The sequence below is a fragment of the Staurois parvus genome, unplaced genomic scaffold (assembly GCF_062004578.1).
Source record: "Staurois parvus isolate SC_StPar_1 unplaced genomic scaffold, SC_StPar_1.0 ptg000503l, whole genome shotgun sequence".
NCBI lineage: Eukaryota > Metazoa > Chordata > Amphibia > Anura > Ranidae > Staurois > Staurois parvus.
The window spans coordinates 2,497,068-2,524,130 of record NW_028318299.1 but is presented as its reverse complement, the minus strand read 5'-3'; the positions used below and the strand labels follow the sequence as shown (position 1 = coordinate 2,524,130).

The following is a 27,063-nucleotide window of genomic DNA, read 5'->3' as shown; positions in this document are numbered from 1 at the left end:
TCTGCAGTATGGGTTGAACAAAGCTGAGCTTACACAAAGCCTGTCTGACCAATGACTGCACTGCGTTTATACAATCTCTTAGTACCTGTGGTGAACATGCAGAATAACGCTCCAGAAAGTAATCCACATCATCCTTTAATAACCATACCAGGGACTCTACCTGGTCGGCACTAAATGGCGGCAAAAATTCATCCCTGCATTCGGGGGTACCAGATGAAACCAACTCAGCAAAAACCTGAATCAATGGTTGCACCGCAGAGAACTCTGTGCCCTGATCTACTAGAACATGAGCGAGCCGTATACATTCTAGCAATTCATCCCGGGTATACTCCTTCAGAGTCTGATAAGCATATTCTCTGTCATCAAACACTAGCAGAGATAAATACACAACCTCATCCAGATCCATCCTTCCCAGCAACAATAAGCCAAGATGGCTTCCCTGTGCAGCCACTTCTGGTCAGGATTGGCCTTGGTGTAATGTCAGGGATGCGGGTGTGACCAGAGGTGTGTGACTGACGCAGTGAACGCAGGCTTCAGATATGTTATAAACAATATAATTTATTAACACTAACTATACAAACATAAACGCAGTGCAATACTAAACATAATACAGTGCAAACGAACCAAACCAACCACCCACAGATGACAGTACATACAATGCAAGCGTCGTCAGGCAGGCCGGGTCAATAACAATCGGGCAGGTAGGAACAGGAGGAGAAGGCAGAGAGTAGTCAGGTCACGAGCCGGGTACAGCAACTAACGGGCAGGTAGGTACAGGGGGTCAGGCAGAGAATGGTCGGTGTCACAAGCCAGGGATCAAACAGGAGAAGTCAGCAGAGGTCCGGATCAGGCAGGGTCAGCAATGAATCAGTCAGACAGGAACAGGAACAGGAATGCAGGTAACAAGATACAGGGGCCCATAGAAAAACACACACCAAGGCACAGACTGCAGGTCTGGCCATCCCTTAAATACATCTGCAATCAGCCTCAGGTGTTTGGCTGACTTGCAGGGTTGAGTCTCTGATTGCTGAGAGCACCCGGTGGCCAGCCCTGGTACTGCATCCCACAAGGCAGGTGAGTCCCACCATTACTGGCAAGTCCATTCCTGACATCGCCATACACGCTTAACTTTACACCCACGATTAACAAAATTATTGGAGAATTAGAGATGTGGAAGGATCTTCTACTCTCACTCTTGGGCAGATCACATTTGTTAAAGATGGTGAGCTTCCCGAAACTTCTCTATCCGCTTCAGACTATACCCCTCCTCCTGAAACACAGCAACATAACAAAGTTAAACTGGGCAATTTCCAAATTTCTCTGGAAGGGCAAACGCCCACGCATAGCACTTGCTAAATTATTTCTACCGCGAAATAAAGGAGGCTCCGGCCTTGCAAATGCACGAGTATACAACCTTTCTTGCCTGCTTCGTATCTGCCTAGATTGGCTTACCTGATCCTTCAAGTATTCCAACCATCTCATAGAGTCTGCTATAGCACATCCCTTCGATCTCACAGCCCTCCTACATTCAAATATTAATTCTCTCCTACCCCATCTAAAATATAATTTGCTTATTCGCGATACCCTTATTACATGGCCTTATTCACACCATTTTTTCTATGTACTACAAGTAAGAAATTTTGTTGACTCCGTTACACCATTCAAATCCATTAGATTCTGTACGACGTTAATCAATGTTCTGGAAAACTCTTGAAACTACAAAATATCCAATATACAGTATATAGACCTCTAAATCGTCTATACACAAAACCGCTGGAGTCATCTAACTCTGTGAAATCGTGGGTCAAGGACTTTGACAATGCATTTACAGCTGACCAATTATTATCAGGTTTCAACACCTCATGTGCCATCAACCTCAACGAATTCTGGTGCGAACAACAGCTTAAGATCCTACATCGTGCTTATATGTCCTGCCTTTATTCGAGAACTGACCCGGCTCTCTTCACATGCCCTCTTTGCGGCAGCCACAAACCTACACTACGCCATAGACTTTGGCTCTGCTCTGCTATACAGTCATGGCCGAAATTGTTGGCACCCTTGATATTTTTCCTGAAAATCAAGTATTTCACACAAAAAAGGTATTGCATTAACACATGTTTTGCTATACACATGTTTATTCCCTTTGTATGTATTGGAACAAATATAAAACAGAGGCAGAAAAGCAAATATGACATAATGTCACACAAAACCCCAAAAATGGGCTGGACAAAAGTATTGGCACCCTTAACTTAATATTTGGTTGCACACCCTTTGGAAAACATAACTGAAATCAGTCGCTTCCTATAACCATCAATAAGCTTCTGACACCTCTCACCCGGAATTTTGGACCACTCTTCCTTTGCAAACAGCTCCAGGTCTCTCTTATTGGAAGGACACCTTTTCCCAACAGCAATTTTAAGATCTCTCCACAGGTGTTCAATGGGATTTAGATCTGGGCTCATTGCTGGCCACTTCAGAACTCTCCAGCGCTTCTTTGCCATCCATTTCTGAGTGCTTTTTGACGTATGTTTGGGGTCATTGTCCTGCTGGAAGACCCAGGATCTTGGACGCAAACCCAGCTTTCTGACACTGGGCCCTACAGTGCGACCCAAAATCCTTTGGTAATCCTCAGATTTCATGATGCCTTGCACACAGTCAAGGCACCCAGTGCCAGAGGCAGCAAAACAACCCCAAAACATCATTGAACCTCCACCATATTTTACCGTAGGTACTGTGTTTTGTTCTTTGTAGGCCTCATTCCGTTTTCGGTAAACAGTAGAATGATGTGCTTTACCGAAAAGCTCTATCTTGGTCTCATCTGTCCACAAGACGTTTTCCCAGAAGGCTTTTGGCTTACTCAAGTACATTTTGGCAAACTGTAGTCTTGCTTTTTTATGTCTCTGTGTCAGCAGTGGGGTCCTCCTGGGTCTCCTGCCATAGCGTTTCATTTCATTTAAATGTCGACGGATAGTTCGCGCTGACACTGATGCTCCCTGAGCCTGCAGGACAGCTTGAATGTCTTTGGAACATGTTTGGGGCTGCTTATCCACCATCCGGACTATTCTGCGTTGCAATCTTTCATCAATTTTCCTCATCCGTCCACGACCAGGGAGATTAGCTACAGTGCCATGGGTTGCAAACTTCTTGATAATGTTGCGCACTGTGGACAAAGGCAAATCTAGTTCTCTGGAGATGGACTTGTAACCTTGAGATTGTTGATATTTTGCCACAATTTTGGTTCTCAGGTCCTCAGACAGTTCTCGTCTCCTCTTTCTGTTGTCCATGCTTAGTGTGGCACAGACAGACACACAATGCAAAGGTTAAGTGAACGTCTCTCCTTTTTATCTGCTTTCAGGTGTGATTTCTATATTGCCCACACCTGTTACTTGCCCCAGGTGAGTTTACAGGAGCATCACATGCTTGTAACATTCTTATTTATCCGCAGTTGTGAAAGGGTGCCAATACTTTTGTCCAGCCCATTTTTGGAGGTTTGTGTGACATTATGTCGAATTTGCTTTCTTTCCTCCCTTTTTTTGTTTTGTCCCAATACACACAAAGGGAATAAACATGTGTATAGCAAAACATGTGTTAATGCAATACGTTTCGTGAGAAATACATGATTTCCTGGAGAAATATCAAGGGTGCCAACAATTTCGGCCATGACTGTATCTACCTTCTGGAAGCAAGTGATCAACTTCATAACCTACATCACCACCTCCCAATTGATCCTTGATCCACTACTTCTTCTCTTCGGCTACATGGAACAAGCAGCTACAAAATCCTCTCCCTCTCAACTATCAGCCCTCAGAAACCATAAGTCTTGGATATCTACTTGTCTCTTGATAGAGAGAAGGGCCATCCTCAGGAAATGGGTCTCCAACTGTCCTCCAACTTTAACGGACATAAAGCAAGATATAAACTCCCTATTACGCCTTGACAGGCTTAACCTAATCACCTCTCCGTCCAAATCCAAAGAGGGACAATATTTTCAAAAGTGGAGGTTCTACATTACAGGATCTCTCCCTGCACAAGAGCAAGCATTCTTTCTCCAGGACTCTAGCGTCTTAAGTCGCTTCATGAAACCTCTCACATGACATGTAGCAATGGTGCCTGCCTTACAGTATTTTGCAGATTTTTGTAAACCCTGATATTTTGATATAATGTTGTTGTGTAGCTTCCCTTTACTACCTGCTCCTCTTCTTTCCCTCCCTCCTTTACTTTCTTCGTCTCCATCTTTGACTTGCTTCATCGTTATGCATCCTAGCACCAGGTCAACTGAACATTAACTCTCAACCCACACCATAGGTCTATACCAAGCAACTCGAGCTGTACACCCCTCTTGCAACACTTCTGGTGGAACCCGTAGCCATTGATTTCTGACTTCCGTTATCCTGTGTCTTTGTTCCTAATCAATTCACTACTCTCTCTCCTGAACTCATCTCTAACTTGCCCACCTTCTACTCTATCTTTTCTGCATCCCTCTCCAGGTTATTTAGGTCCCTGGATAATACATGCCCTCTCCTTTACACTCTCTTCCCCTCCCTTCCTTTTTCCCTGCCCCTCCTTTCTTACCTCCTAACTCGTAACTCTTAACTTGAATCTTAGCTACCCACCTGCCTTCTCCTTTTTCCCCTCTCACACCTTTGGTTCTTTTGTTCTCCCTCTCTCCGCAGCCCCCTTCTTTTTTTCCTGCTCTAGTATCTCTCCCTTTATTCACCCTTCTCTTTTCTTATACTCTTATTTAGCCCCCTTTTTCCTGTTTCTGTTTGGTATTTACTTATCCTTCTTTGAATGCTGGTGGCGGATATCAGTTGACATCTATGAACATCCCACGTACCCAGCCTCAGACTACTTTCACTGATGCTATAACCTCATCTTCTTTCTCTAAACCATAGTCTTTACCCGTCAATATCTCTTCCTTTCTCCTACACCTGCCTGCTTCTAACCACTTTTATACTCAATGTTTCCCATCTACTCAAGCGTGGAAATCTTCCGGCCCGACGGCATACAAATGCTTTCTAGTATCTCCCTAAAGTATAATATGTGATTGAAGATCTCTATGCTATAACCCTCTTAAGTTGATAAGATGTCATGTGCATGTCATATGCTCACTCACCACCTGCCTTGTTTTGTTCTGTGCAAACCCAATAAATATTCTTTTAAAAAAAAAAATGGCTGGCACATGCATGGCTGCAGCCTGAAGGCAGTATAGTTCAGAGTACTTCAGAGTACGTAAGGCTTTTGAGGTACAATGCTACTAAGAGGCAACTTGAACAAGGGCGGTGGTCCATACTCCCCAAAACAAAAGTTAATGTTGGCACTGCTACAAGAGGTGGTCTCGTCCCTGCCAGTAGGGGCCCCAGTAATATAGAAGGATCCTGTGATGTCAGGGGAATGGGCCATACTCTATCTAGAGTTCACCACAGAAATGTGTTGGTATAGCACTACCCCCTTAGGAGTTGGAAGAGATTTGAGTCCCCCTATAGTCCTTCACAGCCAGACAACACACATTTTCCATTCAGACTTGCATTGAGGAAACAGTAACCAGTCCTTGAATTTGTTTGATGTTTTATTACGGAATTGAAATAAATATTAGGGGTTTTGTTTCTAGAAACCCGTAATTATTTTACAATTCTATACTATTTGTTGTTTCCTATAATTAATTAGCAACTATATAATCTTTGACTATATTGAAGGACGTAATACAATGCAATATTAGCGATAATAACAAACACACTGAAATAAGAAGCAAAGTAAATAAAACTAACATAGAAATATAAGCCAATATTACAGAGTATATATAGGAATAATAGTAAAGATGATACGTTACGTAAGTTCGTCCTCAAAGCTGAGTATCTTTAGCTGGTTCCACGTCAAAGCAGAAGAGAGCAAAAAGAGGGAGAGAGAAGCATGGCCAACACTATATTTAAAGGTCCCCTCAAGCACTCCCACACACACCCTTGACCCACCTGGTGTAGTTCTCCACCCAATGAGCAAGAGTCCATCAAGAGTCTGGGCTGAGGCCATGCCCCACCACTAGCGGGTATGTGTGAGCTCCCAGGACAAGGAATGGTATGCAGCCTTTTGTTACACATCCTGTCGTAAATACTTGCTTTTCTTGACATTCCAAGATAACAGTCAATGGTCCAAATAATTCTTTGGCAACCATGCAGTAAGACTCCATAAATGTCTGATATATTCCAACAGGAATAATAAAACTTGGATGGGTAAGGGGTGTGCAGGATGCCTAATGGAACTGGAACTGAGGACAAACTTCCTGAAACTATTTACAAGTCTGTACAGCAAAAGATCCTCTTCTGAGGAGCTTTGTCAAGGTCCTACCTTTTCCCTGAGGTTATGTTACTCCATGTGCTGGCGTCCATCTTGGATTCTGCTGTGCATGGTGGGAATCCTTTTATGCCTTCAGGTCTCTGAGGTCCACCCCCCAGAGGGGCGTGGCTGATGACATATAAGCCTGTGGCCCGCACATGCTCTTTGCACTTGTGTCTTGTGTCTTTGTGTTGCTATTACTCTGTTCTGACTCTTGTGACTCTCCTGGTATCTGATTCGGCTTGTGACTCGACTATTCTTTGTATTCTCCTTTGATCTGACCCTCTGTTGCTGAACCCGGCTCGTGACCTGTGATTCTCATCTGCTGTCCTGTACTGTTTTGTCCTGTTGTTGTTGACCCGGCTTGTCTGACTACTCTTTTGTCTCTTCCACCAGCTACACGCCATTGGCGGCGGCCATTACCGCAGCTGAGGTGTCTCGGGGGCCGCGACCTGCTTCCTGGCTGCGTCAAGTCCATCCCCACCATCAGGGGCCCTGGTGAAGGGCAGCCTGGGACTTAGACTCCGCGCCCTGAGGGACTTCGGTCTGTGGGTGGTGGTTGTCGTCAGCCAGTGCGTTACATTGTTAGGCCTGCCTGTCTGTTCCTCGGCCCCTGCCCTGACAAGCTTGCCATCCTCTCCTGGTGTATCACCCCAGACCCCAGACTTTCCTCTTATCTGGCTGCCTGGAGGAATCCCTGAGCAGGGTATCCCGTGCCTGTCACTTTAAGACAATAAGACAGTCCTGGGTGGTAGCTAATCTGGTTTCCCATAAGAGTGCTCCTTCCCCTATCTGGCTCAGGTTGTGCAGGTCTACTCACTCAGTTCTTCTCCTGTGCTGCTGGTGGGTCAGCGGCTGCTACCAGGCCTTCTAGCTGGACCACTCTTTCCCTGCCAAACAGGTGGTCCTCTCTCAGGGGGCCAGTGAAGTCCTGAGTTTTCCTCCTTCCAAGGTCCTCTACCTGCAGGTGAGTACCTCTTCATCTGGGCCCCCTCACAGGCTCCTGCCTCCAGCCTCACGTCCTTCTCTGTCTTTCACCCGAACTCTCCTGCAGCTGAGCAGGCTCATTTACTCTTAAAGGTTGTCCTGGCTCCTTGCCAAGCCTCCTGTTGGGGATTGGCCAGGGTCCTCCAAGAGTACAGCCCAGCCACTGCTCATATCCACCCACTGCTTCTAGACCATTCTCCAAAGTTCTAGAACTAGGGGAAATTCCAGAGGGCTGGTCTGTAGGGCCTCTCAGCTCTGGCCACAATTTGACCCTGCTAACTATTGCATCCAGGCTGTTACTCAGCCCTCCTTACTAACAATTGTCCTAGAGCTCCTGCTAGCTACTAGGAGGGTGCTACATTAGTACAGATTTTCAGCCTAGGAACAACACCAACCTTACTGCCCAGGCATGCTGCGTTGGCCAACATATACGCTGTACTTCACCACTGCATCTCTGAGACCCGACCATGGGTTGAAGAGGTATATGCCCCCTTGCAGGCAGCCTTGGCTTATTGAAATTAGACCCAGTACAAGTCCTTTTTAAGGACTTTTCCTTACCTAAAAAGAGACTGCTCCATCAGCTACTAGAGAAGCCCTTTTTGGTGTTCTCCACCAGTCCTGTAGATTACAGATTTACTGTAGTGGTTGACCACTCTATTAATACTGGGGACACACCGTCTAACCAGGGAGCGGTACCTTCACATTCCCCCAGTGCTGTGCCAAAAAGTTATGGAGTTACTTCTCAATATGCTACAAAGGTGGGATGGTCCAGGAAAGCCGCAATCCATGGGCCGCTCCTGATGCGCATGAAAGGCAGCAGTCTACGGTTCTGTGTGGACTATAACAAACTTACTGTAATGCATGAGCCCACAGGGATGCTTACTCCTTCTTCGGGTTGAGGAACCACTAATGGCCTTTGGCAAGCCAAGTTTTTCTCTACCGTGGACCTGGCCAGTGGCTACTGGCAAGTCCCAATTAGAGACCAAGCTTGGGGGAAATTCATCTTTATTACACCCCAGGGCCACTTTGAGTTTAATTGCACACCTTTTGGCCTCAGCAACACTCCAAACACCAACTCCTAATGGAGAGATGTCTTGAGAATTTCAATACTGTGCTCATTTACCTCGGTGATATCATCACCTTCTCCAAGACATTTGAGGAACATGTGAAACATCTGTTGGTCAAAAACACCAGGTGGTAGTGTGAGCAAGCTGGAACCAGGGGCGGACTGACAACTCATGGGGCCCCCGAGCAATAGGGGGTCATGGGGCCCCTGTGCCCTTGCCCAAACTCAAAAAAGCCTATAAAAAAGGTACCAGGGCATCTCATGGAGCCCCCTACTGACCCCGGGCCCTTGGGCAGGGTCCGAATTTCCAAATGGTCAGTCCGCCCCTGGCTGGAACCTAAATGGGAGTGCACTCTGTACCAGGTGGTGGGGCAGTCTTTTCCGTCTACCCCAGTCTATGACCTGATTTCTGAAGATCCCAATCCATTAAAAAGAGATTGCATCAAAACATGCTTGTGTGCTGGGTGGTGACTGCCTCAGAAGGCCCACTGATGCTTTGGAGGCATTTGACACTGCAGATCTTTCCTCGGTGCATGAAGCCCCAACTGTCTAATTCCTACCACCTATCATACTCAAGTCTCAGGCCTCCCAAAACCCAGACCCTGATGATTTTGCTGAAAACAGCACAGAGGGCCCATCCACCCCATCCAGTACCACAGACCAGGGGCGGACTGACCATTTGGAAACTTGGGCACTCCCCGAGGGCCCGGGGTCAGTAGGGGGCCCCATGAGATGCCCCTGGTACCTTTTTCATAGGCTTTTTTGAGTTTGGGCAAGGACACAGGGGCCCCATGATCCCCTATTGCCCGGGGGCCCCATGATTTGTCAGTCCGCCCGTGCCACAGACTGTACTGATTTTTCCAAGGATTCCCCTGCGAGCTCAGGTGAAGAGAGAGTAGAAGACACACTTGGTCCCCTGAAACACAAGCTACTGATGAAACTAAAGTCAAGAGAATTCTGCCCCTCTCAACAGATGTTGTCAGTCTGGCTGGTATCTGCTCCTTTCACGTTACTGGAATCCATGAATGCACATGCTGGATAGCCTGCCTGCTGGGTTTTTTGTAACTGTTGTTGAATTATTTAAATCAAGCTTTGCCTTGTACCCCACCTATACTTTGAGACCAAGCAATCCTAAGAGATGGCTCTGCTCCCCCTCCAGCACACAGAAGGTAATTTAAAGCCTCAGCTGGACATGTTTCTCTAAGAGACTGTGTAGAGGCGGGTTTAATGTAGGTCAAAAATATTAGATTTTTTTTTCTGTGTAAAATCAACAACTTCTAATCCAGGGGCTGTGTGTAAAGAAGTTAGCTTATCTGCATAATGAATCTGGGAGTTCCTGTGCCCACCCAGGGGGTATTAAATGAAACTCCTCTCAGCAGGTAGCACAGAAGTAATTGTATCCTGTACCAGAATGAAGTCAGACACCCAAGCACTAGCAATTTGGGGGGCTGATGTTTCAACTGAATTCAAAGTACCATGTAATATCCCTATGTTGAAAGAAAAATGGTGAGAATATTCTGAGTTTACTCCAGTAAAGGACACAGAGGAATTCTATGGCTGCATGTCTCATTAGAAGAAGACTAGAAGGTGCTTAGAACTGCTGAGACACTTCAGTATTGACTGGGTGCTACTTTGGACACGGGAACTGTTGGGACTTGTAGATCCATATTGTCTATGGTTCTTCCTGGACATTGAGACTGTGAGAACCACTTGCTGCCAGAACCTGTGGGGGCCAAAGATCTCAGCCAGACTTCCAGATTCTTCCTCTCTGCCAGCCTTGACCCATGATCCTCTCAGCCCTCCACATCCTTTGTTCCTTTTGTGGGTCACCCTGCCACCCAGTGAATCTAATACTGTGGCAAGGTCATCCTAGACCTTCACCTTCCCCTGGAACAAGCTACCTTCCCTGGCAGGAATCTGCCAGCCGTCCCTCTGTGGCCCACCCTGCTCTTTGTTCTCTGATCCTTATGTTGCCCTGCTGCCTGGGTGAACTCCAAGCTGTGGCTGGATGCCTATGACCTGTCCTCTCTTTTGCTGCACCCAGGTGTCTCCAGTGCTCACTCTGACCCATCGCCTGCTGCTGTACACTTCATTTTCTTCAGAAGCCACCAGTGAGAGTAGTCTTCTCTGATGCCTTGTGATTCCTTCCCTATGAACCATTTTCCCTTGGTTGCAACCTTGTGAATGATGTCCTGTGACTTTTATCCTGTGCTTACTGCCCTGTGCCCTCATTGTTTGTCCCTTGTTCTCTCTGGATTGCTTGTGCACATGACGTACTAGTTCTTGTGCCATATTGTCTCTCAGGACTTGCCTTTGCTGTTCTATATTGCTACCCTAGTACTCCCCATTGTAGGTAGCACTTCAACCAAAGTGGTAATGCAGCAGGGGAAGGAAGTTCTGGGGAACTTAGTTTCTCTATTATGTCCTGTGGGTACCTGGGAGCAGCTGTTTGATTGGACGCTGGCCCCCTTGCAACCCCTGCAGACATCCTGGATAAAGGCAGAGCTTATATAAGTCCCTGTTGACCATTTCTCTTTGCTGTGCCAAATCGCTACTGCCCTCCTGTATATCAAAGCATCCTGCATATTTGGTCCTGTTTGGTTTGCCTTTATGTGCTCTCTCTCTGCACTCCTAGTTTGTCACAGGAGGTGTGTCCATTCCCTTTACTCAAGTCTCAGATTACACTCAGTTCTCCCCTATGTGCTGTGCAATGTGTGACATCAGATCCCTACCCCATGCCATCTGGAGCTGAGAAATAGCCTTTGATATGTGTGTTTTAGAATGCTATAGAGAAGAAGCCTGCAGGTAAACAGGTACAATTTTTGTAGGGATATCTGTTTCATCTCTGTGTATCATCTGATGCCAGTCACTTCACTGGGTATATGTAAGGGTTTACAACCAGTTAAATTTTTTTTTGTATGTTTACCTTTTCTTCTCTGCGGCCTGGGGCTGCACAGCTTTCCCTCCACGTCAATCAAACTTGGCTAAGTGGGTGATTCTGTACAGCTACTCCATCACTGTTGCCTCATATAGGCTGCCAGCTCTGTGTTGCTCTTCTAAGTGCATAAAAACACACGGCGCATAGCAAGTCCTTGGTACCCATGTGAATGAGCCCTAATAAAAACTGGTGAGGAAGACATCCAATGATGCTGTGGAGTGGCTGCATCCTTAACTTCTCTAACCATTTGACACAAATTCCACAATATGCAATTTCCTAATTAATCCCAGTTTTGAATAGCTTCCTTTAAAATCATTTTAGGTCAGCAGGGGAAGACATATAATATCTGTTCCCACATATGACAACCACAAACAGAAAAGACCAATCCCCTGCACTTGAGAGAAGTTTACTGGCCAGCAATCAGTCTATATTCGGCTGATCCAAATAATGGCCACGGTTTTGCTGCCCTCTAGTGGGCCGAGGGAAACCCTGAGGGAAGACTGCAAATACAAGAAAACGGGGAGCACCAGCCTAGTGCATTACCTTTGCAATCATTTTAAGTAAAACGAGCAGATATACGTTCACAACAATTTCAGTCTTAAGGCACATCAAGTTCCACAATGAATATAAACACGTCTAATCTCCTTCACGAGTCCCAGGTCCTGGAAGGTTCTCCAAAGGGGAAAAAACATTTTGAGGGGTAATCCCCTCTTCATCAGAGCCAATTTTGGAAGTTACATGACTGGTGTTTGAATACTAACTGAAGGGGGTCACATGATTTCCATACTAGGCCCCTCCCCTCCATGGAAGGATATAAAGGACAAGAAGCAAACACGCCTCTTGGACCTACACACAGTCCTAAAAACTTAGACTAGTGCTGTTAACAGTGATAGTGTCCCTTTAGCAACAAAACAACACGTCATAAATTATACAAAGGAATGCATATATGATGTAATGTATGAATACAAAAGTAGAAAGCCATACCATACCCATGTAGATCTGAGGTACTGGGACGCAGCTATAATATCGCACATAAGCAGTGAGCACAGGGCCCACTAGAGGACATCGGGCCCTCAGGCCACCCTCATGATGTTTGTTTCTGATTGTTTGGTCAGAGACATTCACACCAGTGGCCTGCTGGAGGTCATTTTGTAGGGCTCTGGCAGGGCTCATCCTGGTCCTCCTTGCACAAAGGAGCAGATACTGGTCCTGCTGATGGGTTAAGGACCTTCTACAGCCCTGTCCAGCTCTAATAGAGGAAAAGCCTGTCTCCTGGAATCTCCTCCATGCTCTTGAGACTGCACTGGGAGACACAGCACACCCCCTGGTAATGGCACATATTTATGTGCCATTCTGGAGGAGTTGGACTGCCTGTACAACCTCTGTAGGGTCCAGGTATGGCTTCATGCTACCAGTAGAGACACTAACCCTAGCCAAATGAAAAACTAGTGAAAAACAGTCAGAAAAAGATGAGTAGGGAAAAAATGTCAGTGGCCTCCACCTGTAAAACCATTCCTGTTTTGGGGGTTGTCTCATTGTTGCCCATCTAGTGCACCTCTTGTTCATTGCAATAATGCCAAAGCAGCTGAAACTGAAGAACAAACCCCTCTGTTACTTAACTAATCCAGATTGATATCCCAGGAGTTTCACTGGCTTGTTGCTATAGTATGATTAAAATGTGTTCCTTTAATTTTTTTGAGTAGTGTAATATAGCATCATAGGGTTGGGACCATGGGGATAGAAAAATTTTCTGTGTACATACAGTGTATATATATATATATATATATATATATATATATATATATATATACAGTCAGGTCCATAAATATTGGGACATCGACACAATTCTAACATTTTTGGCTCTATACACCACCACAATGGATTTGAAATGAACCAAACAAGTTGTGTTTTAACTGCAGACTGTCAGCTTTAATTTGAGGGAATTTACATCCAAATCAGGTGAACGGTGTAGGAATTACAACAGTTTGCATATGTGCCTCCCACTTGTTAAGGGACCAAAAGTAATGGGACAATTGGCTTCTCAGCTGTTCCATGGCCAGGTGTGTGTTATTCTTTCATTATCTCAATTACAATGAGCAGATAAAAGGTCCAGAGTTCATTTCAAGTGTGCTATTTGCATTTGGACTCTGTTGCTGTCAACTCTCAAGATGAGATCCAAAGAGCTGTCACTATCAGTGAAGCCATCATTAGGCTGAAAAAACAAACAAACCCATCAGAGAGATAGCAAAAACATTAGGCGTGGCCAAAACAACTGTTTGGAACATTCTAAAAAAGAAGGAACGCACCGGTGAGCTCAGCAACACCAAAAGACCCGGAAGACCACGGAAAACAACTGTGGTGGATGACCGAAGAATTCTTTCCCTGGTGAAGAAAACACCCTTCACAACAGTTGGCCAGATCAAGAACACTGTCCAGGAGGTAGGTGTATGTGTGTCAAAGTCACCAATCAAGAGAAGACTTCACCAGAGTGAATACAGAGGGTTCACCACAAGATGGAAACCATTGGTGAGCCTCAAAAACAGGAAGGCCAGATTAGAGTTTGCCAAACGACATCTAAAAAAGCCTTCACAGTTCTGGAACAACATCCTATGGAGAGATGAGACCGACATCAACTTGTACCAGAGTGATGGGAAGAGAAGAGGATGGAGAAGGAACTGCTCATGATCCTCAGCATACCACCTCATCAGTGATCATGGTGGTGGTAGTGTCATGGCGTGGGCATGTATGGCTGCCAATGGAACTGCTTCTCTTGTATTTATTGATGATGTGACTGCTGATAGAAGCAGCCGGATGAATTGTGAAGTGTTTCGGGAATATTATCTGCTCATATTCAGCCAAATGCTTCACAACTCATTGGACGCTTCACAGTGCAGATGGACAATGACCCAAAGCAGACTGCAAAAGCCACCAAAGAAGTGGAATGTTCTGCAATGGCCAAGTCAATCACCTGACCTGAATCCGATTGAGCATTTCACTTGCTGAAGACAAAACTGAAGGGAAAATGCCCCAAGAACAAGCAGGAACTGAAGACAGTTGCAGTAGAGGCCTGGCAGAGCATCACCAGGGATGACACCCAACGTCTGGTGATGTCTATGCGTTCCACACTTCAGGCTGTAATTGACTGCAAAGGATTTGCAACCAAGTATTAAAAAGTGAAAGTTTGATTTATGATTATTATTCTGTCCCATTACTTTTGGTTCCTTAACAAGTGGGAGGCACATATGCAAACTGTTGTAATTCCTACACCGTTCACCTGATTTGGATGTAAATACCCTCAAATTAAAGCTGACAGTCTGCAGTTAAAGCACATCTTGTTCATTTCATTTCAAATCCATTGTGGTGGTGTATAGAGCCAAAAATGTTAGAATTGTGTCAATGTCCCAATATTTATGGACCTGACTGTATATATACATATGTGCATGTCCCTCAATATTCCTCCTCTATAGGGTTCCACTGGCCCAGATAGCAAATGATAAAACATATGAAGCATATTATGCAAATTCCTAAACTAGAATAAAATAAATTCAATACCATATAAAATTAATAATAAACATAAAATAAAAATAAATGCATAAATAAATGGTTGATCTATAAATAAATTCTAGATTCTAAAATTACTTTGTTTCTCATCATACATCATGATGCAACCAGTTATGTAACTATATGTTGTCAGCATGTATGTGTATAAAATAACTTCAATCAATGCTGTGTGCATGCATGAAAAAGTACTACAGTTGCAAGAAAAAGTATGTGAACCCCTTGGGATTACATGGAGTTTTTCATGAATTGGGCATAAAATGTGCTCTGAATGTCATCTAAGTCACAACAATAGAAGAACACAGTCTGCTGAACATAATACTACACAAACATTAGATGTTGCCATGGTTTAATTGCACATAACATGTAAACATTCACAGTGCAGGGAGGAAAAAGTATGTGAACCTTTGGACTTAATAACTGGTTGACCCTCCTTTGGCAGCAATAACCTCAACCAAACGTTTCCTGTAGTTGCAGATCAGACCTGCACAACAATCTGGAGTCATTTTGGACCACTCCTCTTCAAAAAACTGTTTCAGTGTAGCAATATTCTTGGGATGTCTGGTGTGAATCGCTCTCTTAAGGTCATGCCACAGCATTTCAATGGGGTTGAGGTCAGGACTCTGACTGGGCCACTCCAGAAGGCATATTCTGTGCTGTTGCAGCCATTGTTTTGTTGAATGACTGGTATGCTTTGGGTCATTGTCCTGTTGCATCACCCATCCTCTGCGGAGCTTCAGTTGGCAGACAGATGGTCGTACGTGTTCTTGCAAAATGTCTTGATAAACTCTGGAATTCATTTTCCCATCAATGACAACAATCCGTCCAGGCCCTGAGGCAGCAAAGCAGCCCCAAACCATGATGCTCCCTCCGCCATGTTTCATAGTGGGGATGAGGTTTTGATGTTGGTGTGCTGTGCCTTTTTTTCTCCACACATAGTGTTGTGTGTTCTTCCCAAACAACTCAATCTTGGTTTCATCTGTCCACAGTATATTTTGCCAGTAGTGCTGTGGAACATCCAGGTGCTCTTTTGCAAACTTCAAACATGCTGCAATATTCTTTTTGGACAGCAATGGCTTCCTCCGTGGTGTCCTCCCATGTACTCCATTCTTGTTTCATGTTTTCCTTATTGTAGATGTGTCAACAAAAATGTTAGCATGTGCCAGAGATTTCTGTAGGTCTTTAGCTGACACTCTGGGATTCTTCTTTACCTCATGCAGCATTCTGCGCTGTGCTCTTGCAGTCATTTTTACAAGACGACCACGCCTAGGGAGAGTAGCAACAGTGCTAAACTTTCTCCATTTGTAGACAGTCTGTCTTACCGTGGACACATGAACATCAAGGCTTTTGGAGATACTTTTGTAACCCTTTCCAGCTTCATGCAAGTCAACAATTCTTGATCGTAGGCCGTCTGAGAGCTCTTTTCTGCAAGGCATGGTTCACATCAGACAGTGCTTCTTGAAACCAGTAAACCCAAAACAGGTGTGTGTTTTTTAAGGGCAGGACAGCTGTCAGCAACACATCCAATATCATCACACTGATTGGAGTCAAGGTTGGCTCACTCCTGGCTCCAATTAGCTCTGGGAGAAGTCATTAAGCTAGGGCCTCACATACTTTTTCCTCCCTGCACTGTGAATGTTTACATGTTATGTGCAATTAAACCATGGCAACATCTAATGTTTGTGTAGTATTATGTTCAGCAGACTGTGTTCTTCTATTGTTGTGACTTAGATGACGTTCAGAGCACATTTTATGCCCAATTCATGCAAAACTCCAAGTAATCCCAAGGGGTTCACATACTTTTCCTTGCAACTGTAAAACACCACCATACACACTCTTGTGGACATCACAAGATAGAAAATATTTCCTATGTACATAAAAATATATATATATACTATACTGTGTATATATATATATATATATATTTATATATATATATATATATATATATATATATATATATATATATATATATTAATTACTAGTTTTATCGAGAATAGAAAACAGTGGTATTTTATACATAACCGTATATGCAAGAAGAGGAGTAAATGCATGTATTCAGGTTGTACACTATTTTTATTACATGTATACTTATTTTTCTGTATACAAGATGCTTTTTATGGTTTAATGGGTATGGGACTGATGCCCTGCCATGTGTAAGAGAGAAATGTATGCTCTCCAAAAATATATATAAAAAACGTAACAGGAAGAGACTAACAACTGAATACTGGGGGGTCCCAAAATGCACCCTTGGGCAATCCTCTATGCTTGGTATTACTAGATGGAAATATTTACTGTAAGATATTGTGAATCACAGGTTCCTCATTCAATTCCTTTGGGGCAAGACTGCCTAAGGAAAAAATCCAAAATCTTTTTCTGATGTCTCCTCCCACTGTCAAACTCACTGGAGATCGATTCAATGCCAAAAACCTTCAACCCTGAATATTCTCCTCCATGAATGTCCTTAAAGTGGAACAGGACTGAATATTTATCTCTGCCATTATGTATGCTGCATTTAATGCTCACCAATCCAGACTCTAAGTGGGCACGACGTGAAGCTAACATATAACAGGGGCAAAGGATACCCTATACTACAAATGGAGTGCCACAATTAATACATTTTAGAGTTATGAGCGTGATCTATTATCAGCTCCAATTACTTTGTTTTCACAGTGCCAAATAAGGCAGCAGGTGCCATAGTTCTTAACACCACACTTATAACTACCCTTCTGGTCAAAAGATAGTTGCCCATGAACCCAGTTTACCCTTTGGTGGTCCCCTAGGTTTCTGTACTGTACTGGGAGCAACTATGCTTACCAGATCCCGGGGCTGGCGGAAAATAAAATTGGGTCTGTCGGGTAAAATGCCTCCTAACACTGGGTCTTTGGTCAAGATGTTCCAGTTCTTGGCAAAGATACGTTGTATCTCCCGAGCATTGCTATTAAACCTGGTGCAGAAGCTTGCTTGGTATGTTCTACTATTATTTGCAGTTGGTTTCCTGGAGGATAGAGTGGAAGCATTATCGTTCTCTATGTTGTCATCCCTATAGAGGAGCAGATATTTATTGTAGGCTTCTTCATGTGGGTATCCTGGTAGCCTTTTTCTCTAAATATTTTCTTGATGACATTCCCTTGTTCCATGTAATCTTATTTAAGAGTGCAAATGCTTCTTAATCTGCAAAATTGACCAAAGGGTATATCTTTATTCCAGTGGGAGTGGTGGTTACGCCTAGCATGTAAATAGGAGCTCCCTGCAGTGTGTTTGAAATGTGTTCTGGATAAAATAGATCCATCCTGTTCAGACCTCAGCTCTAGTTCTAGAAAGACTAAACTTCTCTCACTGATCACATGAGTGAAACTGATGCCAAATGGGTTGTCCTTGCAGTGATCTAACAACCTATCTAATCTGTGCCATCCCATATGATTCAAATATTGTCAATATAGTTACATAGTTACATAGTTAGTCTGGCTGAAAAAAGACAAAAGTCCATCCAGTTCAACCATAGAAAAAAAAAAAGTTATAATCCCTCATGTTTTGCATTGTATTGGTATTGTTCTGTCACATGTTCTGTTCCCCTTTGTAATGTACAGCGCTGAGCGAACTATTGGCGCTTTATAAATACTGTATAATAATAATAATAATCCTACACCCACAGTTGATGCAGAGGAAGGCAACCCCCCCCCCCAGCAAAGCACGATTAAATTCGCTCCTCCTAGGAAACAAATTCCTTCCCGACCCCCCGAGAGGCAATCGGATATTCCCTGGATCAATTTTCCCTATAAATGTTATATCCAGTTATATTCTGTGTATCCAAGAAAGAATCCAGGACTTTCCTACAGCAATCCACTGAGCTGGCCACAACCAACTCTGGAGGGAGTCTATTCCACATTCTCACAGCTCTTACTGTGAAGAAACTTTTCCGTGTTTGGAAAATAAATTTCTTTTCCTCCAGACGTAAAGAGCGCCCCCTTGTCCTCTGTGATGACCTCAGGGGGAATAACTACACCGAGTTCACTATATGAACCACTGATGTATTTATACATGGAGATCATATCCCCCCTTATGTATTATACATGGAGATCATATCCCCCCCTTATGTATTATACATGGAGATCATATCCCCCCCCTTATGTATTATACATGGAGATCATATCCCCCCCTTATGTATTATACATGAAGATCATATCCCCCCTTATGTATTATACATGGAGATCATATCCCCCCTTATGTATTATACATGGAGATCATATCCCCCCTTATGTATTATACATGGTGATCATATCCCCCCTTATGTATTATACATGGGGATCATATCCCCCTTATGTATTATACATGGAGATCATATCCCCCCTTATGTATTATACATGGAGATCATATCCCCCCTTATGTATTATACATGGAGATCATATCCCCCCCCTTATGTATTATACATGGTGATCATATCCCCCCCCCTTATGTATTATACATGGAGATCATATCCCCCTTATGTATTATACATGGAGATCATATCCCCCCTTATGTATTATACATGGAGATCATATCCCCCTTATGTATTATACATGGAGATCATATCCCCCTTATGTATTATACATGGAGATCATATCCCCCCTTATGTATTATACATGGAGATCATATCCCCCCTTATGTATTATACATGGAGATCATATCCCCCTTATGTATTATACATGGAGATCATATCCCCCCTTATGTATTATACATGGTGATCATATCCCCCCTTATGTATTATACATGGAGATCATATCCCCCTTATGTATTATACATGTAGATCATATCCCCCCTTATGTATTATACATGGAGATCATATCCCCCTTATGTATTATACATGGAGATCATATCCCCCTTATGTATTATACATGGAGATCATATCCCCCTTATGTATTATACATGGTGATCATATCCCCCTTATGTATTATACATGGAGATCATATCCCCCTTATGTATTATACATGGAGATCATACCCCCCCTTATGTATTATACATGGAGATCATATCCCCCCTTATGTATTATACATGGAGATTATATCCCCCCTTATGTATTATACATGGAGATCATATCCCCCCTTATGTATTATACATGGAGATCATATCCCCCCTTATGTATTATACATGGAGATCATATCCCCCTTATGTATTATACATGGAGATCATATCCCCCTTATGTATTATACATGGTGATCATATCCCCCCTTATGTATTATACATGGAGATCATATCCCCCCCTTATGTATTATACATGGAGATCATATCCCCCCTTATGTATTATACATGGAGATCATATCCCCCTTATGTATTATACATGAAGATCATATCCCCCCTTATGTATTATACATGGAGATCATATCCCCCTTTTGTATTATACATGGAGATCATATCCCCCCTTATGTATCATACATGGAGATCATATCCCCCCTTATGTATTATACATGGAGATCATATCCCCCTTATGTATTATACATGGAGATCATATCCCCCCCTTATGTATTATACATGGTGATCATATCCCCCTTATGTATTATACATGGAGATCATATCCCCCCTTATGTATTTATACATGTAGATCATATCCCCCCCTTATGTATTATACATGGAGATCATATCCCCCTTATGTATTATACATGGAGATCATATCCCCCCTTATGTATTATACATGGAGATCATATCCCCCCTTATGTATTATACATGGAGATCATATCCCCCCTTATGTATTATATATGAAGATCATATCCCCCCTTATGTATTATACATGGAGATCATATCCCCCCCCTTATGTATTATACATGGAGATCATATCCCCCCTTATGTATTATACATGGAGATCATATCCCCCCCCTTATGTATTATACATGGAGATCATATCCCCCCTTAATCTCCTCTTCTCAGTAGAGAATACATTCAGTTCCTGTAATCTTTCCTCATAGCTAAGCTCCTCCATGACTCTTATCAGTTTGGTTGCCCTTCTCTGCACTTTCTCAAGTTCCCCAATTACGTTTTTGTGAATTGGTGCCCAAAGGTGAAGTGCATATTCCAGATGAGGTCTTACTAATGATTTGTACCCGGGGGGGGAGGTAATATGATATCTCTCTATCTGGAGTCTATACCTCTCCTAATACAAGAGAGGATTTTGCTCTCTTTAGAACCCGCAGCTTGGCATTGCTGCCATTATTAAGCTTGTGATCTACCAGAACTCCCAGATCCCTCTCCACCATTGACCTCCCCACAGCCTTCTCCACCATTGACCCCCCTAGTTGTACCCCCCTAGTATGTATGATGCATGCATATTCTTAGCCCCCAAGTGCAGAACCTTACATTTATCAACATTAAACCTCATTTGCCACATAGTTGCCCAATTAAACAGCCATTGAGGTTGGCTTGTAAGTTGGAGACATCCTGTAAGGACGTTATTCCCCGGCACAGCTTGGTGTCATCTGCAAAGACTGAAATGGGATTTATAATCCCAGACCCTGTATTGTTTATATATATATTAAAAATTAAGGGTCCCAACACTAAACCCTGGGGTACCCCACTAATGACCCCAGACCATTCAGAGTATGAATCATTAACCACTACTCTCTGAATACGATCTTTTAGCCAGTTTTCTATCCATTTACATACAGATTTTTCCAAGCCCGTAGACTTTACCTTACACATTAGCTGTGTGTGGAGAACTGTGTCAAACGCTTTTGCAAAATCTAGGTATACCGTGTCCACTGCCACCCCTCTGTCCAAGTATACCATGTCCACCGCCACCCCTCTGTCCAAGGTTTTGCTCACCTCCTCATAAAAAGAAATCAGATTTGTTTGACAACTTCAGTCTTTCATGAATCCATGCTGTCTGTTTAAAATATTTTTCCCTGTGTTGCAGAACACAGATCTTCCTCTTGTATGCTTACTCTATTTTTGGTGTTTCTGGCACTCCCTGTCCTGTATTTCACTGTTAGGGCTATGGGTGTTGAAACACTTGCAGCCTTCTTGTCTAAAAAGAATCCCCATCCCCCCATCCCCTTTGTTCTGATGATCTGTACTGGGCCGTTCATCACCAGACTTAAGGTGATGGGAATGGGGCCACTGATTGGGCGAGACAGGGGATACATGACTTTGGGCAACCTTAGCTGGTTGCACAATAGGCGCATTTGCTAATATGCTCTAGTCAAAGTTTTTAGACCTGTGCATAGGTCCTTGATGAGGCGTGTTTGCCTCTTGTCCTTTATACGCTCCCATGGAGGGGAAGAGTCTAGTACGAGGACCATGTGACCCCAGTTAGTTACTATTTAAAGTTCAGTCATGTAACATCCAAAATTGGCTCTGATGAAGAGGTGATTAACCCTTGAAATGCGTAAGCCTCTTTGGAGGATCTCCTGGCATCTGGGACTTGCGAAGGAGACCAGACGTTTTTATGTTCATTGTGGAACTCGATGTGCCTTAGGACTGAAATTGTTTGTGAGTATATATCTGTTCATTTTACTTTAATAAAACATTAACAAGGTAATGCGCTAGGCTGGCTGAGATTTGGGAGGGGCCACACATAACTCTTTCTGCCTAAATTTTAGCAGCATGTGGTATAAACATGGATTTTTTTCTGAAATGTGGGTTTAAATGTAATTAGTGAAAAGTGAAAGTCTTTTTAATGCAAAAAAGCTTTTAGGTTAGTGTACCAATACATACCGTTACACCTTTTCTCGGTTCTTTGTTGTACCTCTCCTCTACCAGGGCCATATCTTCCTGGAACTTCTGGTAACCGCCTGATTTGGAGTACAAGCCTTCTTGCAAGGCTTGTTCAAGGTTGCTAGAATGCTCTTTGATGAGCTGATGACAATATTTGTGAGATGCCACTTCATTCATGTTAGCAAACTCTTTCTTTTTCTCCTCTATATTCCGCTGTTTGGAAGTAAAATGGTGAGAGATGAGGATGGCAGGACATAAGAGTTTCAACATTTGGTAAGCATCTACTTCCATTTAAATAAACAAATCTCTTGTTCACCAGTACCAGTGACACAGCCATTCCGGCTGAGGAACCAAAGAGTACATTGTTTTACTCCATTTTATACAAAGTATATCTAAAACAAAAACTTTTTTTCTTTCTTTTTTGGACAGTTCTTGCTTGAACAACTGACCCTCTTGGAATATTTTACTTCTTGTCTTGTATAGGTGAAAATATTGAGTTCCCCTTCACTTTCTGCCCAAAAAACAATGTTCACCTGAAAAAATATGTCAGGTGAATCTCCACAGCCAGATCCACACAGTGATGCAATTCAACAAGAGTTATAATTGCTCCCAACACTATCCAAAACAAAGAACAGTTTTGGCTTTAAAACACATATAATACATACACACTCAATGGCCAATTTATTAGGCACACCTTGCTAGTGCCAAGAAAATCTCCACCACACCATGACACCATGTACTCCTCCTCCTCGTACTCCTCTCCTCCATTCACAAAATCTCCTCCCTCTACCCCCCTACTCCCCCAAAAGAACTATACATCGGACCCTCACTACTTCCATCTCCCCACTACAGCTCTCACCACCTCCTCCTGATACTCCACTCTCCCACCGACCCACACGCCACCACTAACAGACCCACACGATCCTACACATCCCGCTCCCATGCCACCTTTCTCACCCTCCTTCTCCTCCTTACCGCCGGGGATATCTCCCCAAACCCTGGCCCCTCACCACCTCACTCACCCACTAGGCACCCTCCTACTCCCACAAACCGCCGCAACCCCCTCAACCTTATACCTGTCCCCCTCCTCCCCGCATCCACCCCTCCATTCTCGGTTGCACTCCGGAACGCTCGATCGATTTGCAACAAGCTCACCGCCATCCATTACCTCTTTATCTCCTACTCCTTCAACCTCCTAGCGGTCACCGAAACCTGGATCCAAGCCACTGACTCCACCTCTCCTGCAGCACTCTCCTATGGAGGTCTCGTCTGGTCCCATTCACCCAGACCGAGCATTCGTAGAGGTGGTGGGGTCGGCATGCTCTTGTCACCGCTGAGCACCTTCCAGGTCCTCCCAAACCCCCCCCTCTATCCTTCTCCTCCTTCGAGGCCCACTGCATCCGACTCTTCTCCCCCACCCCTCTGAGGATTGCAGTAATCTATCGGCCTCCTGGTTCCATATCCCGCTTCCTTGATGACTTTTCCACCTGGCTGCACTTTTTCCTCTCCTCTGAGCTACCCACCATCATCCTTGGAGACTTCAATATCCCTATCAATGTCAACAACCCGGCTACATCCCAACTCCTCCACTTAACCTCTTCTTTTGCACTCACATAGTGCACACAGTCCTCCACCCACACCGACGGGAACACCCTGGACCTCGTTTTCTCCCACCTTTGCACCCTTCACAACCTCACAAACACCCCTTTCCCTCTCTCTGACCACAACCTCATTACGTTCTCCATCTCCCCATCCTCTAACACCTCCCCCCCCAAACGTCAAACCATCACCAGCCGTAACCTCCGCAACCTGAACCCGGCCCCTCTCCACTCTGCAGCTGACCGTCTGTATGACAGTATCCTTCCACTGTCATGCCCTGATCTGACCACTACTGCGTACAACGACTCGCCATCAGCTGCCTTAGACTCCTTAGCACCCTTAACCACACATAGCATTAGACCCCCGACCGCTTCAACCCTGGCTAAACCACACTAAAAATCTTAAACGACGCAGTCGCGCACTGGAGCCGGCTCTTCTCCACTTTCAACTCCCTACTCTCTCCCCCCCACCCCCACCCTGAGTGCTTAGTTTACAATCGCCTAAGCGCCCACCTCACTGACAACAACCTCCTCGATCCACTACAGTCTGGCTTCCATCCCCTACACTCCACCAAAACCGCCCTACTCAAAATCACTAATGACCTGCTAACTGCCAAAGCTAATGGCCACTACTCAGTCCTCTTACTCCTCGACCTTCCCGCAGCCTTTGACACAGTTGACCACCCCCTCTTCCTTAATAAACTACACTCCCTCGGCATCAGAGACTCCGCTCTCTCCTGGCTCTCCTCCTATCTAACCCAACTCTCCTTCAGTGTTACCTATAACGCTACCACCTCCCCCTCTCTCCCACTCTCTGTCGGGGTCCCCCAAGGGTCTGTCCTCAGGCCCCTTCTCTTCTCCATCTACACCTCCTCCCTCGGCAAACTGATACACTCCCACGGCTTCAACTATCACCTCTATGCTGATGACACGCAAAATTTACCTCTCCACCCCTCACCTCACCCCTTCAGTCTCCGCCCGTATCACCCACCTGCTGAACGACATATCAGACTGGATGTCGCTCCATTTCCTCAAATTGAACCTTTCCAAAACTGAGCTCCTAATTTTCCCCCCAGCCCGCTCCCCCGCCTCCCTACCCTCTCCATCACGACCAAAAGTGCCACCATCAGTCCCACTCCGCAAGCCAAAGTCCTAGGTGTCACTCTAGACTCAAACCTGTCCTTCCAACCCCATGTCCAATCGCTGGCAAACTCATGCAGGCTCCTCCTCCGCAACTTCTCTAAAATACATCAGTTCCTAACCCCAGACACTACTAAACAACTCGTTTACTCCCTTATTATCTCACGTTTGGACAACTGCAACTCCCTCCTCACTGATCTACCCCAACACAGACTATCCCTGCTTCAGTCTATCCTGAACTCAGCGGCCAGACTCATCCACCTTACCAACCGCTCCGCTTCTGCCACCCCCCTCTGCCAATCCCTCCACTGGCTCCCAATTGCCCAACACATTAAATTCAAACTACTAACACAGACATACAAAGCCATTCATAATGCTGCCCCAAACTACCTCACCGACCTGATACCCAAATACCACCCAACACGTACTCTCCGCTCCGACTTCTCCAGGACTTCCCCCATCCTCTGGAACTTACTACCCCAATCCATCAGACTGTCACCTACCCTCCTCACCTTTAGGCGCACCCTGAAAACCCATCTCTTCAGGGAAGCCTACCCCACCCTCACCTAACAGCAGTTCTCCTCCACTGCTCCTACCACTCCATCCCCCACAGCCACTTCCTCCTGTACCACTATCCCCTCCCTCCTAGATTGTAAGCTCCAAGGAGCAGGGCCCTCGAACCCCTCGTGTTTTGTTTTGTTACTGTATTGTCTCATGTACTGTCCCCCACTAAAATGTACAGCGCTGAGCAAACCTTTCTGGCGCTATATAAATACTGTATAATAATAATAATTTGGGTCCTATACCAGGACTTAAAAATCCTAGGAAAATTTCCCCTTTTGTCATATCACCCCAGAACCCCTCAACCTGCACGGGTGAAAATCCCTGACTATATACATTATACAGTATATATGATGGTCATAAAAGAAAAGCATTCTCACCATAAACTGTGCATGGAAAGAAACATCAAAGTCATTGAAGGACTTGTCTGTAAACATCTGAATAGCTTCTTCCTGACACTGATCGCTCATCTCTGTAAACTCCTCCAGTGTCTCTGTGGGGAATTTTCCTCTCTCTTTCATCTCTTTCTCATAGTGCTCAGTTGCCACCCGGACAGCCTCTTTGTTCTCCATCTCTGATATACTCATCACAGTGTCCTCTATACACATAACACTGGAAGAAGTGATGGCTTCTGTGTATTTAGACACTAGCTGTCCCAGTACTATACATAGGAAATATGTAAAAGAGAAAATAAGTGCTTAACCATTACATCCATTGAAGGCTGGAGGAGCTAACTTGGCTATAAATCTCAGCCAATATTTTATCAAAATTACCCCTCCTTAGTGGCTTAACTCTTAAATAACACTGCAAAAAAAATAATCAATTATAAATAGTTGACTCGTGCATACTGCATACTTGCAAAAATCACATTTAAATACTCGCCCCCTAGAGGATTTACCCCCCTTCCTTACCAGGCCATTTTTTGCAATACGTCGCTGCATTACTTTAACTGACAATTGCGCGATCATGCAATTCTATACATAAATTAAATTTATGTCCTTTTTTTCCCCACAAATAGAGCTTTCTTTTGGTGGTATTTGATCACCTGTGAGTTTTTTATTGTATGTGCTATACACAAAAAAAGGTCAACAATTTAAAAAAAAATATTTTTTACTTTTTGCTATAAAACGTATCCAGTAAATCCCAATACGTGTAAATTGATTGGTTTACGTGAAAGTTATAGTGTCTACAAAGGACGGTAT

At 44.2% G+C, this 27,063-nt stretch overlaps 1 protein-coding gene across 1 annotated transcript in view; it reads right to left on the bottom strand.

Moving 5' to 3' along the window:
- The window catches only part of LOC149451999 (guanylate-binding protein 3-like), a 64,093-nt gene that overhangs the window by 5,822 nt on the left and 31,208 nt on the right, over nt 1-27,063 (bottom strand). The window contains exons 6-7 of the mRNA XM_089689943.1: nt 26,242-26,522; nt 22,563-22,775 (exon numbers count right to left, since the gene is read on the bottom strand). Of these exons, the coding sequence (XP_089546069.1) occupies nt 22,563-22,775; nt 26,242-26,522 (494 nt within the window). The remainder of the gene's footprint in view (nt 1-22,562; nt 22,776-26,241; nt 26,523-27,063) is intronic.